This window comes from Theropithecus gelada, chromosome 11 (genome assembly GCF_003255815.1).
Source record: "Theropithecus gelada isolate Dixy chromosome 11, Tgel_1.0, whole genome shotgun sequence".
Classification (NCBI taxonomy): Eukaryota; Metazoa; Chordata; class Mammalia; order Primates; family Cercopithecidae; genus Theropithecus; species Theropithecus gelada.
Genome location: NC_037679.1, coordinates 59493891 through 59508100, shown reverse-complemented (window position 1 = coordinate 59508100; position 14210 = coordinate 59493891). Strand labels below are relative to the sequence as shown.

At 40.0% G+C, this 14210-nt stretch overlaps 2 protein-coding genes across 5 annotated transcripts in view; one reads left to right on the top strand and one right to left on the bottom strand.

Annotated features, from left to right (window-relative positions):
• SCYL2 (SCY1 like pseudokinase 2) overlaps positions 1-5557 on the bottom strand; it is a 74223-nt gene extending 68666 nt beyond the window's left edge. For 2 of the 4 annotated variants that reach the window (XM_025402680.1, XM_025402682.1), the window contains exon 1: positions 4899-5305. The gene's annotated coding sequence lies outside the window, so the exon portion shown is untranslated. Of the gene's footprint in view, positions 1-4898 lie in introns of all 4 variants that reach the window. The other 2 variants (XM_025402681.1, XM_025402679.1) reach the window with 2 other exon arrangements.
• Positions 5558-5622: 65 nt separating this feature from the next.
• Positions 5623-13957, top strand: DEPDC4 (DEP domain containing 4). The gene is given in 5 exon segments (XM_025403003.1): positions 5623-5779; positions 8952-9255; positions 9257-9364; positions 10486-10631; positions 13773-13957. Coding segments are annotated over 5 exon segments (900 nt in total).
• The last annotated feature ends 253 nt before the right edge of the window (positions 13958-14210 follow it).

The window sequence follows — 14210 nt, the reverse complement described above, 5'->3', positions numbered from 1 at the left end:
GGTGAAGCCATTTACCAAGACAGGACATATAGAAGCCAGTTGTTTTATGAGGGAAGAACTCAACTTTGGACATGTAGAATTTGAGTGCCTGAATGACACTCAGATGGAGGTATCTAGTAGGTTTTTAGACATGCAGTCCAAAAACTTAGAAAAAAACGTCCAGACTGACCGTAAAAATTGGTGCACCATGAGCCAGTATGGTAGACTACGGCCTTGAAAAATATCACCCAAGGAGACCCAAGAAGAATACCATGAAAATTACAGAAGGTCAAGGACTGAGTAATCTCCAAGGAGCCTGTAAAATAAGACCTGAACTTAAATTTGAGATTTTGAATTATTAGCATAGCCATTTGACATGTAAGAAACTTAGAGTCCAAATATCTTTTCTTAAAATTATAGCTTTTCATTTTTCCTTTGATTAATGAAGAAAAAAGCCTATATTTTCCAATGACAAAATTATAAATGATGGAAATTCTTATTCATGTAAGGCATTTCTCATTGCATACCATTTATTATAATTCACTAGAAATTCAATCATCTTCCCTTCCTAAATCTCAGCCAAAATAGGATTTGGGGTAGCTTCAGTATGATTCCAAGATTGTATCTCTCTACCATCTAGCTCAGCCATCACCTGGCTTTCAGCAGAACCAGAATGTGAATCTGTTGTAATACTAGATTTTGCGTGCACCTGGCAGAAAGTCGGATGAGTGTTACAGCATTTGACAGCAGGTGGCTGAAAGGAACTGGCAATTCTTTCAGTCCTGCCTGCTCATGAATTCTAGATACAGCAAGAAATACAACAGGTAAAATTATATTTATGCTTAAGAAAGACTTCCTGAATTTTCAAATAACATGAATACATACAGTCCTATACTTTCCCACGAATATATTTTTAATTTTGTCCCCAGCTTCCCAAGCTTACAATCCCGAGAATAAAATACTAAAAAGCAGAATGAGCTTCCATTTTTGTTGAAGTCACTGCAATGCAAATAAAAAGCTTATTGTAATTACATCTGGCAATGAAGTTACATTTAATAACTTTCAGTCTCATGGCACCTAGCAGAGACTAGACTTTCAAAAAGCACAAAATAATAGACACTGACTACAAAGAACAGCAATGTAAAACAAAGAAACTCAAAATAGTTTGCTTTATCCCTTAAAGGGGCACAAAGGTCTGAGATTTGTATGTAAATGCCTGAAAATAAGAAAATACCATTTATATAATCATTTATAGTTATTCAATGAATTTTTGTAATTCTAAATAAAAATTACATTCAGAAGACATGAAATACGGTTAAATGCTTCACAAAATCTGGGGGAAAAAATGTGTGCTTATACTCCCATATGCAGTACTTACCTGCTTGTATTTAAAGAAAGATGATCTTAAGATACATTCTCTTTTTTTTTTTTTAGCTGCTCTGAAAGGAGCAGGGCTAACCTTAAGGCCAGAGTTGGCCTTAAGATGTATTCTTGAAATATACGTTTCTGTTTGTGGGAGCACTCAGAGATTACTAGAAGTTTTTAAAAAGAAAGTTTTCAAAAAATGGATAATGCTCTTCTTTGTTCTACACAGAAATCATGTTTAGTCTTATTCAGAACAAAGATTAAACCAGCTGAGTACAATCATTCTCTTTATAATTATAAAAAGTATCTAATTATCAGACACAGTTGAGCCAGAACAGATTACAGAAGACAAGCCTGATTTTAAAAATGAACATAAAAAACTGAAGAGACTCAGCAATGTACAGCCAAGTTAGTACACGAATTATTAGGTACCTACTAGGTGAAAAGCACTATGCTTTTCACCATGGGTGAAAGCAGTGGGAGAAACAAGAAGTAAAACATTCAGTTTCCGTTGTTGGTCACAAATTTTAAGACCACTGTACAATAAGATTTAAAAAGCAACATGAGGCCAAGTACAATGGCTCACGCCTGTAATCCTAGCACTTTGGGAGGCCAAGGCAGGAGGATCACTTGAGCTCAGGAGTTTGAGACCAGCCTGGGCAACATAGTGAAACCCTGTCTCTATGTAAATAAAAAAAAAAAAAATACAAAAAAAAAAAAGCAACATGAAATTTTAGGCAACATATGCTTAAATATCAAATTAGTAATTTAAACAATAAGTAAGATCTGAGGAAAAATTACATCCAAGTTTTTTGAAGCTATTTCCAGTCCATGTAATTAGTGAACTATTGTTTTTACAACAAGAAGTTAATCAGATTCTTGAAATTATTGTAATTTTTTTTAAAGCAGTAGCAGAGGGATGACAGTTTATCTCTATGCAGGCCTTCCAGCTAGAGAAGAGGGAAAAGGAATAACTGGGTAGGAAATTAGACTAAATGATTATTTCCTTAAAGTCTACAGTTCTTCCTTAATTTAAGAAAGCATAAAATCTCGGCCAGGCGCGGTGGCTCACGCCTGTAATCCCAGCACTTTGGGAGGCCGAGGCGGGTGGATCACGAGGTCAGGAGATCAAGACCATCCTGGCTAACACAGTGAAACTCAGTCTCTACTAAAAATACAAAAAGATTAGCCGGGCATGGTGGCGGGCACCTGTAACCCCAGCCACTCGGGAGGCTGAGGCAGGAGAATGCCGTGAACCCAGGAGGCAGAGGTTGCAGTGAGCCGAGATCATGCCACTGCACTCCAGCCTGGGCGACAGAGCGAGACTCTGTCTCAAAAAAAAAAAAAAAAAAGTATAAAATCTCAAATACAATGTATGAAAATAAACTCATAAAACACAAGTACTGTCTAAGATAGTGGTTTTCAAATTCTGATGAACATCTAAATAACCTGGATAAATCTTAAACCATATAGATGCCTATGTAGTATCTCAAACCTTTGGAATCGGAACCTATAAAGATGAAGTGTATCTGTATCCTGAGAAAGCTCCCCAAGTGATTCTGATGAACAGCAAAGTGCTAAAATTAAGTTAAATGGTTAAGTATACACTCTTCAGTGGTAAGGAAATCTGAGTTCAAATGCCAATTCTAATATTTACTAGAGCCATGACTAACTAACTACCCACCCTAACACTATTTCTAATCTATAAAAAGGGGAAAAGCTAGCTATACCTCAAGTGATTGTTATAAGGATTAACGGTGATGATGAGGTAAATATTAAGTACAATTACTGGCACATTCAGTAAGCATAAAATGAATTCATTTAACAAACATTCAGCACTTACACATCAGGAGATGAGGAAGGTCTAATTAATTTATTAAGTATTAATAAACATGGCAACTCTTCAATGGTGTGGTAAGAACATATAATCAGGAGAATCTATTCTAATCAGGAAAGTCTTCCCTGAAGTGAGCTGAATGATGAATAGGCATAATTGGCTAAAAAAAGAAAGGAAGGGCATTTCCAAGCAGAGGAAGTAGCATAACCAAAGCCACATACTTGAAGCAGGAGAACAGAAAAGACAGAGTGACTAGGGGAGAAAGGGAATGTCAGAAAGCATAGAGGAGATGAGATTGGAAAGGGGACCGACTATGCAGGGCTTGTAAGGCATGTTAATGTGTTCGATTTACTTAAAAATAGTGAGAAGCCACTGAAAGATTTTAAACACAAAGACAATGTTATTAGGTCTACATTTTGAAAAAGTCACTAAGTCTGGTGTGGAAAACTACAGGAGACCACAGTAGATGCAAGCAGACCATAATCAGGAGGCTATGGAAGTGGTCAAGATGAGAGATGGCAGTGGCTTGGAACAGGAGGACTACTGTTACAGACGAAGAGTAGACAAGAGTCAAGAGATATTCAAGAGGCAAAATCAACAGGACTTCATGAGAGACTGAGTATGAGGCATGAGAGAGGAACTGTCAAACTTCAACTTCTATAGAAAAGAATGGATAGTGATGCTACCCACGGAGTTAAACACAGTAAGAGGAGCTATTTTTCTTCTTGGGGTGAGGGAAGGGAGGTATATCATGAATTTCAAACATGTGAGTATGAGTAGTTATTCCCAGTAACAGGGTTGATCTGTACAGGAAGTATTCCATAGTACAGAAGTACAATGTGCCTGTATATATTTTATTGGGTATTTATGAATCTTAGAGACCAAATAGGTTTCTGCATGTGAGTAATGTAAACCTAAAAAGAATGAAGGACCTCACCTTCCATTAGGTTCCCTTCCTTTACACAATCCCCCAAAAGCATTCTTTAAGATTACAGTTTAATGTTGCCTCAAGAAGTAATTTATATACTCAGCTGACTTCATTTTTAAATATTTTAAAAATATTTGTGCTAAAGAATAAGACAGCAAACCAAACAACAACAACAAACCTGCAAAGTCCAAAAGGAATCTTCAAGCATCTGACTTTCAAGCCATCAACCAGAACATGACGGGGTTTTACAGTGACAGGCTGATTTGGAGCACTTTTGCTAAACTATTTATTTTTCAGAACGGAGACATGCTACTTAGAAAACTCACTCACAGAATCCAATGTTTTTAAAAAGTGTCATCACAAGTAATTCCTGAGTTTGACGTACTAAAACACAGTTGACACCTTCCAATGAAGTCACTACAGGCATATAGCGCTTTTAAGCGGCTTGTCTGGAGCCTCCTCGAGTGCTTTAGAGGGTGGATTTGATAATATGGTCTCCTTAATTACGGATCACAGGTATGTGCTCAGTCAGAGTCCAAGAAGTTTTTGCAAGCTTTATCGGTCTAAATCTTCCTCCATCCGTTCTCTTCCGCTTAGAAAAACAAGACTGCAGGAGTAACCGGTGGGGTTTTTGTCTTAACAAAACACCTGCCCCACCCACCTCACACACAATAACCTTCCATTCCAGAACTAAAGCTACTGTCAGAGAAGGACTGCGGGCGGCAGGGCCCCGGCTGGTGACCCAAGCTACCGGATTCCAGATCTCAGAACTGAGGGGAGCTCTCTCACTCGGTCCTAGAGTAGTGTCCAATGTCCCCGAAAGGTACCACGTTCTCCACCACCGAAACCCGAGCTCCCCAGCCGGCATGGGGGGCTCTCCCTCCGGCAGCTGACTCCGATCCCCGGTCTCCTGTCGCCTCAAGGCCTCTTCCGAGGACTCGGCCCTCTCGGATCAGCTCCCCGGAGCTCGCTGCTCGCCCAGCCCTGCTATGAGCGGCCGCCGACCGCCGATCGCCTGGCCGGCCGCCGGCAGGCCAGTCACCAGGCAACATTCACCAGCCCAGGCGGCCCTGGGAGGCCTACCCCGGGCGCGAGTCCTCCATTCCCTCCTCGCCGGCCCCGGGAGCCCAGGCGAGAGCGCGGCCGGTGAGGGAGGTTGCTCGGTGCCGGCGGCCGGTCACTTACCTCTTCCTTCTCCTTCCAGGAGGGGCGGTGCTGGGGCTCTTTCCCCCCGCCCCCCTAACAAACGCCGCCTGGCTTTTCCTGCTTTGCCTTGGTGTCTGGCCGCTGACTCCGGCTTTACTCCATATCCTCCGCCGCCCCCGCGGTCGCAAACGTCGGAGCTGGAGGAGGGAAGGGGGTGAGGAGGGGAGGGACTGGGGACGAAGAGTAAGGGAGGGGGAAAAAGACTGAAAGACCTGCTGGCCGAGGGCATGACGTCACTTCCTGCTGGTTCGGAAGAGGCGGGGCCAGGACTTCTCTCCGCCCCCTGGTGTCAGTTGGGGGCGGGGCTATGGTGCCGGAGGAGGAACCAGCATGCGAGCTTATGGCGGTTCTTTTGACTCCGCGGTTCCGTAGACTTGGCAGTCAGAACGAGCTTCCGGGCCCAGGGCTGAACGGGCCAAGTTCCATGAACCGTAGAGGTGGCTTCTGCCGGAAAAGGAGGACATGCAGCCCTGTATATCCTAGCCAAAAGTGTAGTGAAGGTGGAGTGGGGAGCTGAGGGGAGCGGACGGCTGGGACTCTGCTCCTCATCGGTCCAGGGCCCCGCCCATTTCCTAGCCCGCCCCCTTCGTGGTCTCCCAGGCACTGGACTGGGGGACCCAGGACTGAGGCTTTTTAGGGGTTACTCTGGTGAAGTGCCCTTGGAGCATGCAGGAAAGCATTTTTTCCCAAACTTTAATATACATACGAATCCCTAGGATCTTGTGAAAATGCAGATTCTGATTGAGGAGTAGGGTCTGATAATCTGCGTTTCTAATACATGTCCAGATGGCACCAATGCTGCTGGTCTCTAGGCTACACTTAGAGCAACAAGAGGTTAAAGTACTAGAGGGCAAGTTCCTTGAGCTAGAGGAGTGATTTCTTTAATCTAGCCTACTTGTTTAATGAAGGTTAGAGAGGTAGATTGTCCATGGAAAACAGCTAGGCTCCACCGCTGTCTTCCGCCAACCCCTTCGAGTACCCTCCTGCCCTACTCCGCCCATCACTTTCTGGCTTCCCCTCCTCAGTCTCCGCTCTGCCCACAATGTCTGGGGATAAGATTTCTGGAGTGATTAGACGGGTGACTTCTGTTACAGAAGGAATTTGAGGGTGATGGATTTTTATTTGTCATTTTATCGTAAACATACGTGTAGTTGGGCATACCTTTTGCGGTTATACGTAGTCGGAGAAGAGAGCTTAAATTCTTGGATTCTACCCACTTGCCCCTGCAAATCTAGAAAAACATTCTAGATGTTCTAAGTTATTCCCTTATCATTCTTTAAATGTTTTAATTAAAATTTTACTGGGGTGGGGAAGAATGAAGAATGACTACGAACTATAGGTTTCTTTGTGGAATGATGCAATGGTCTGAAATTAGACAATAGTGATGGCTGTACAACTTCGTGAATGTACTAGAAAACACTGAATTGTACACTTTAAAAGGGTGAATTTTATGGCATGTGAACTATATCTCAGTAGTTTTTACTGTCTCCAGTTAGTTAAAAAATGAATTTATATGTGCCCATTATAACAAGTCAGAAACATAGAATAAAAAATGATGTTAACTTGACTGGGCTCAAATGAAAAACATATATTAAAAAATGAACATCCTCTTTCATCAGCCACCATTACAATCCTTCTTCCCCAAGGTTACTCGTTTGAAGTTTATTCTTCCAGTTCTTTCTATTTATTTACATACATTTTTATGTAGGTTGGGAATTCATTTTTACCTAAGTAGGATAATAATATACAAGTTGTTCTGCTCAGCTCATTTTAAAAAAAATTTTGTTTTGGGTTTTTATTTTTCCCTTTTTAATGAGATCCTTGCACACTATAAACATAGCTCTACTTCATTCTTTCTAATGGCTGGCTACTATTCTATAGTAAGGGTATATCATAATTTAACTGTTTTTTTCAGATAATAGACTGTTGGTTTTTCTTTTTTTCCATTGCCCAGACTGAAGTGCAATGATGTGATCTCGGCTCACTGCAACCTCCACCTCCCGGGTTCAAGCAATTCTCCTGCCTCAGCTTCCCAAGTAGCTGGGATTACAGGTGCACGACACCATGCCCAGCTAAATTTTTTTGTGTTGTATTTTTAGTAGAGATAGGATTTCACCATGATGGCCAGCGTGGTCTTGAACTCCTGACCTCCACCTGTCTCAGCCTCCCAAAGTGCTGGAATTACAGGCGTGAGCCACCGAGCCTGGCCAACTGTTTTTGTTTCTAATTGAGACAAGGTCTCACTCTGTTGCCCAGACTGCAGTGCAGTGTGGAGGTCACAGCTCACTGCAGCCTTGACCTCCCCGGCTCAAGTGATCCTCCCACCTCAGCCTCCTGAGCAGCTGGGACTATAGGAGCATGCCACCATGCCCCACTAATTTTTTGTATTTTTTATAGCGTCTCCCTGTGTTGCCCAAGCTGGTCTTGAAATCCTGAGCTCATGCGATCCTTCTGCTTCAGCCTCCCAAAGTGCTGGGATTACAGGCATGAGCCACCACTGAACCTGGCCAGTAATGGACATTTTTATTGTTTTTAGGTTTTCATTATTTCTCAGCAATTTTTTTTTTTCTTTTTGCCCAGAGAAGTGGGATTTCTTTTATTTGGAGAGTAAGTTCAGCATGTGATAAGGACCGTTTTTTTTTCATTGCCCAATATGTTCATGTAAGATAAGGCACATCTTTATCTAAACCCCTTAATTGGGAGCAACAGTGGAAGCACTTTCTAGAGCCCAGTATCTCTGCAATGTTTGGTAGTTTCATTTCATAATTTAGATAATTGGGTTATATTCAAGTATTCGACTCAAGTGGGTATGTGACCCTCTGTTTCGTTTTTCAGCAAACTTTTTTTTTTTTTTTTTGAGACAGAGTCTTGCTCTATCACCAAGGCTGGAGTGCAGTGGTGCAATTTCAGCTCACCGCAACCTCCACCTCCTGGGTTCAAGAGATTCTCCTGCCTCAGCTTCCCGAGTAAGTGGGATTACAGGCGCACGCCACCACACTCAGCTAATTTTTGTATTTTTAGGAGAGGCGGAGTCTCACCATGTTGGCCAGGCTGGTCTCGAACTCCTGACCTCAGGTGATCTGCCTGCCTTGGCCTCCCAAAGTGCTGGGATTACAGGTATGAGCCACTGTGCCTGGCCTCAGCAAACTTTTTAAACAGCTGCTTTAAACAATTAAAAAAAATTGATTATTTAGTTCCTTGCCTTGATCTCCCTAATGAAGAGCTTACCATTGTTCAAAAGGGCAAAAAGAAAAGGCAGAGAGTTTGGTGAAGCCACAACTCTGTAATAATCAATACTCGAATGTATTTGCATTACTTTTAAATGTGCCCTAAAATAACATTCTTGAAGATTAAGTATAGCTAGTAGTTAACCATGTAATAAGGGTATATAAATTCAGGTAATAATATATTTCACATCAGTAAAGCAAGTTCCTAGATTTGCTCTGTTTTTATTGGCAAACCCACATGGTGCAACTGAGTAAATATACTATAGTTTATGTAAGATGTGAAATGACACATAAGAAGGATGTTAGCAGCAGATATGCCTTCAACAGGCATAAGGTTGTCAAAACTGAAAAGTTTGCATATTTTTGTATAATCTAGATTTGTTAGAAATGTATATTTAATTTTTTTCAGGACGCTCTGGTCCTTTTCAAGCTACTCAGCTATGGGATGGTATTATTCACTCTCTTCAGGCCCAAGTGAAAATAAAAAGAAGGAGGCATCGTTTACGAACATACGAAGACTGTTTTACTGGTTCTGATGCTGTCAATGTGGTCTTAAGTCGTCGTATGCAAAATACATGCCTAAGTAGCAATGACATCTCTCGTCTTAAAGGAGTTCGTCTTTGCCAAGTTCTAATGAATCACAAAGTATTTGAACCAGTAGGAATGAAGAAGCTTTTCAAAAAAGAAAAGGAATTGGAATTTGAAGATTCCAACAAGTCTCTACACGTTTCTAGGCAATAAATCATCTTACAATTGTTGCAAAAGACAAAAGGATGCTGAGAATGAGTTCAATGATGAAATAAAACCAAAAGAAACCTTGAAGTTAGTGTTAGCTAAGATACTGTAATATATTTTATTTAGACCCTAGAAGAACTATCTTTATTGTGCTAAACTCGAATGTGTACTTTTTTTCAGAAGCCAATTAAAAAAAAAATCCATGTAAAAATTAATACACTTATGCATCTCCTCTAAAACTGGAATGATGCAATAGACTAGAATTAGATAATAGTGATGACTGCACAACTTTGTGAATGTACTAGAAAACATTGAGTTATACACTTTAAAAGGGTGACTTTTGGCCAGGCAGGGTGGCCCACGCTGAGGCGAGATGGACAGGAGTTCGAAACCAGCCTGGCCAATTTTTGCATTTTTAGTAGAAAATTTCTTCTAAAAATTTCTACTAAAAATGCAAAGTAGAAAATTTCTACTAAAAATGCAAAAATTAGCGGGGTATGGTGGCAGGTGCCTGTAATGCTAGCTATTCAAGTGGCTGAGTGAAGCACAAGACTTGCTTGAGCTGGGGAGGTGGAGGTTGCAGTTAGCCAAGATTGTGCCACTGTACTCCAGCCAGGGTGACACAGTGAGAATCTGTCTCAAAAAAAAAGTGAATTGTATGGGATGTGAATTATATCTCGGTAGTTTTTACTGTTCCCAATATAGCAGCATCTGTTGCTGTAACCAAAAATATATGTTATTCCTTTTCCTTTACAACATTTTGTTTTCCTTAGAGCAAATACATTTTTGTTTTCTGTTTTGCTTAGTTGTTGAAGACATTATCATATACATTTTTCAGAATTTATACCAGGAAAAACTATGTCTTCTAAGGAATGGATATGCTTTCTAATTTTGAAAAATGACTTAGCCAATGTATTAAAAGCCAAGGTTTTCTGGAAACTCAGATCAAAAACTTTCTCTTCCATCATAACAACTATGTTAACCTTAGAATTAGCATATATGCTTTTCTTCTTGATTTAGAATTCTAATTTGTCCTCTTTTGGTGATAGTCTATTAAATTAATTATTTGCATATTTTATTATAAGCTGCCTGAAATCCTTTTTGGAAATAGAGAATGTATGAATAAATTTTAATACATTAATTTAAATGTATATTTGAAATTTTGGTTCTGTGTATAATGAAAAGAGCCACATATTATTTTTTAACAGACCAGAATATGAAATGATTTCAAATCCTCTAGCACAAGAGATTGGTGAGGAAAGAATTGAGGAACTTATTCATACAATAAATGGGAATCCAGCTTTATGTCCAAATATCACAGTTCAGAAACCTTTTCTCTGGCTTTCAAAAGAAGGTAATTTGTTTTCATTATTGTTTTCAGAACTTGGTAAGGAAGAACTAACTTCTTTTTAACAGGTTCTTATGAGCAGTTTCAAGGTCACAGCAAAATAGAGCAGAAAGTACAGTTCCCACATACCCCTTGCTTCCACTCACACACAACCTTCCCCATTATCAACATCCTGCACCGAAGTGGTGCTTTTGTTATAATCAATGAATCTACATTGATACATCATTATCACGCAAAGCCCATAGTTTACATTAAGGCTCAGTCTTGGTATTGTACATTCTATGGGTTTGTATAAATTTTTGATGACATATATCTGTCATTATAGTATCATACAGAATAGTTTCACTGCCCTAAAAATTCTCTGTGCTTCATCTACTCATTCCTCTCTTCTCTCTAACCTTAGGCAATCGCTAATACTTTTACTGTTTCCAAGAACTGACGTTTTAAATGTGATTTAAGTAGTGTATTAGTGTGTTGACTCCCTCCTCTTCCCTGTAGGAGTTTTCTTCTACAGAGCAATTACATCAGGTAAGACAGGTGAGGCAGTATACATCTAGTAACACTTAATTCATTTTTTACAATGACCATGACCAGATTAACTGGAGGTGCTATAGTCTGTACTACGAGAGAAAACATACGGACTCACCACAGTCCTTAGGATTTGTACTGCAGGACCATCTTCTTATGAGTGTATCCTTTGTCCATTGTATAAACTCCTCCCAAACATCTTCCTACTCTTTCCCTTTCTCACAACAAACTAGCTAGACTACCTATTGCACCACTCCCCTTTACTATGTACTTCATCTACTAGTGTTTCTCTCCTTAAAATGCCACTAATGGCAGAAAAAAGAGCACCGTAGCCAGGGCAGTTAGGAGAGATATATACAAAATTCATTAATGGCCCTTTACTCCATTTGGTCAAACCATGACCAGAAGCAAGACTAGTCATGACTTTCACGCTGGAGGAGTATGATTTATCAACAATAGTTAACATTGGCATGATAAAGGAAATACAGGGTGCCCAAAGAAAGGGTGTGGAATTGAGAAGAGGAACTAAAAGATAACTCTCTTTTTTTTTTTTTTTTTTTGAGACGGAGTCTCGCTCAACATTGCCCAGGCTGGAGTGCAGTGGTGTGATCTTGGCTCACTCCAACCTCCAAGTGATTCTCCTGCCTCAACCTCCAGAGTAGCTGGGACTACAGGTGCCCACCACCACATCCGGCTAATTTTTGTATTTTTAGTAGACACGGGGTTTCACCATGTTGGCCAGGCTGGTCTCGAACTCCTGACCTCAAGTGATCCACCTGCCTCAGCCTCCCAAAGTGCTGGTATTACAGGCGTGAGCCACCTCGGCTGGCCATTGAGACACAGTTTCACTCTTTCGCCCAGGCAGTAATTTGTATATATTTTTCTCTCTTATTGTTCATATTTTGGGGATTTTTTTGTTTTACCTACTAGGAAGTATCTTCAAATGTATCCTCCAGTTTTCTTACTGATACCTAAAAGCACTTTTCATTTTTTTCTTCCTTTTTTACTTTTTCCTAAAAGCACTTTTAACTTCTCAGAATTTCCTTTCTTGTGGCATCCTGTTTTTGTTTTATGGTTGCTTGTTTTGTTTGCCTTTATATCCCTGGCACTTAGAACAGGAGTTTGAGATTGCAGTGAGCTATGATCATATTATGGCACTCCAGCCTGGATGACAGAGCAAGACCCTATCTATTTATCTATCTATCTATCTATCTATCTATCTATCTATCTATCTATCTATACATTTTAGAATTTCACATGAAATCTCCCATTTTTATACATTAATTTTCTTCAGAGTACTTTATAACAAAGCAAATCGTGGCTGTGGGCCAAATTTAGTCCACAGGCCACTGGCTTGGGAGCTCTGCAGGAAACTTACTATAACATTGCTTTTGTAATTTTGTTAGATTAAAGGAAAACCAGGCTGGTCCAAGTGCAATGGTATTTACAACTAATTGATTACAACCAGTTACAGATTTCTTTGTTCCTTCTCCACTTCCACTGCTTCACTTGACTAGCCTTAAAAAATAAAAAATAGGTCGGGCACAGTGGCTCACACCTGTAATCTCAGCACTTTGGGAGGCCAAAGCAGGCAGATCACCTGAGGTCGGGAGTTCAAGACCAGCCTGACCAACATGGAGGAACCCTGTCTTTACTAAAAACATAAAATTAGCCATGCGTGGTGGCGCATGCCTGTAATCCCAGCTCCTCAGTAGGCTGAGGCAGGAGAAATCACCTGAACCCAGGAGGCGGAGGCTGTGGTGTGCCATTGCACTCCAGCCTGAGCAATAAGAGCAAAACTCCATCTCAAAAATAAATAAATAAATAAAAACAGGCCGGGTGCGGTGGCTCACACCTGTAATCCCAGCGCTTTGGGAGGCCAAGGCAGGTGGATCACTTGAGGTCAGAAGTTTGAGACCAGCCTGGCCAGCATGGTGAAACCCCATCTCTACTAAAAATACAAAAATTAGTCTGGTGTGGTGGTGCACACCTGTAGTCCCAGCTACTCTGGAGGCTGAGGCAGGAGAATCGCTTCGGCAGGGGAGGTAGAGGTTGCAGTGAGCCGAGACTGCACCACTGCATTCCAACCTGGGCAGAGTGACACTCTGTCTCAAAAAATAAGTAAATAAATAAAAATAAAGGAAAAACAAAGTATTAATTATGATGATGGTTAGGGTGATGAAAAACTTAACAGGAACTTAACAGGAATGACTGGAAATCCAAGATAAAATTGGCCTAATACTGTATTTTAGTTTAAAAACAACGAACTACAATTATCTGTGTTACTATAAATAGAAAGATAAATAGTAATCTTATATTCTTTCAGATGTATAAGTTATAAGCATGACTAGTAGTTTTTTATATTTGGAATGTGTCTTTATGATCAGCATAACAAAAAATTAATATGGCTCATAACTGATGTTTAAGATCAATCTTGAAAAATTGTAATACAACAAGTGTAAATTATCTAATCATTAAATTAACCCATTATATTACTACTGAACTAGTTTTGCTTTTGTATTATTTAGAAATAGAATTATTTTATAATATTGGTTGAATGTGTATGTTTTATTTGCCAATCTTGATCACTGCATTACTTTCCTTTTCAAGTTATACAAGATGTTTGGAAAGAACAAACATTATTATGTCTTCTTTGATCGATCCACCTTCCATTCTTGGACAATATTTTGGAGCCTCCAGTTAAAACACAAAATCTTCTATTAAACAAAGAGAAAGATCTTGTTACCGCTAATACTTGCCTAGACAGAGAACTTATTCCAAGTTTATGTCTACTGAATAAGTGACCGTTGTTATTGTCAAATAATTTATAAACAGTTTTTTTCACATATTTGCCCTTGCTATTTTAAAATGTGAGAAAATATTCATGTTATAAGCTGATACCATCTCTCTTTTATAAATTATCATTATGAATCCCCATTTGATCTAACAAAGCCATCAGTCATGACCTACAAGATCACTGGAAATCAGAGTGGTTTGGTTCATATGAATTCATTTATATGTCAGTCGTCTTCTCCCTGCACCATCCAAAATTCTGTC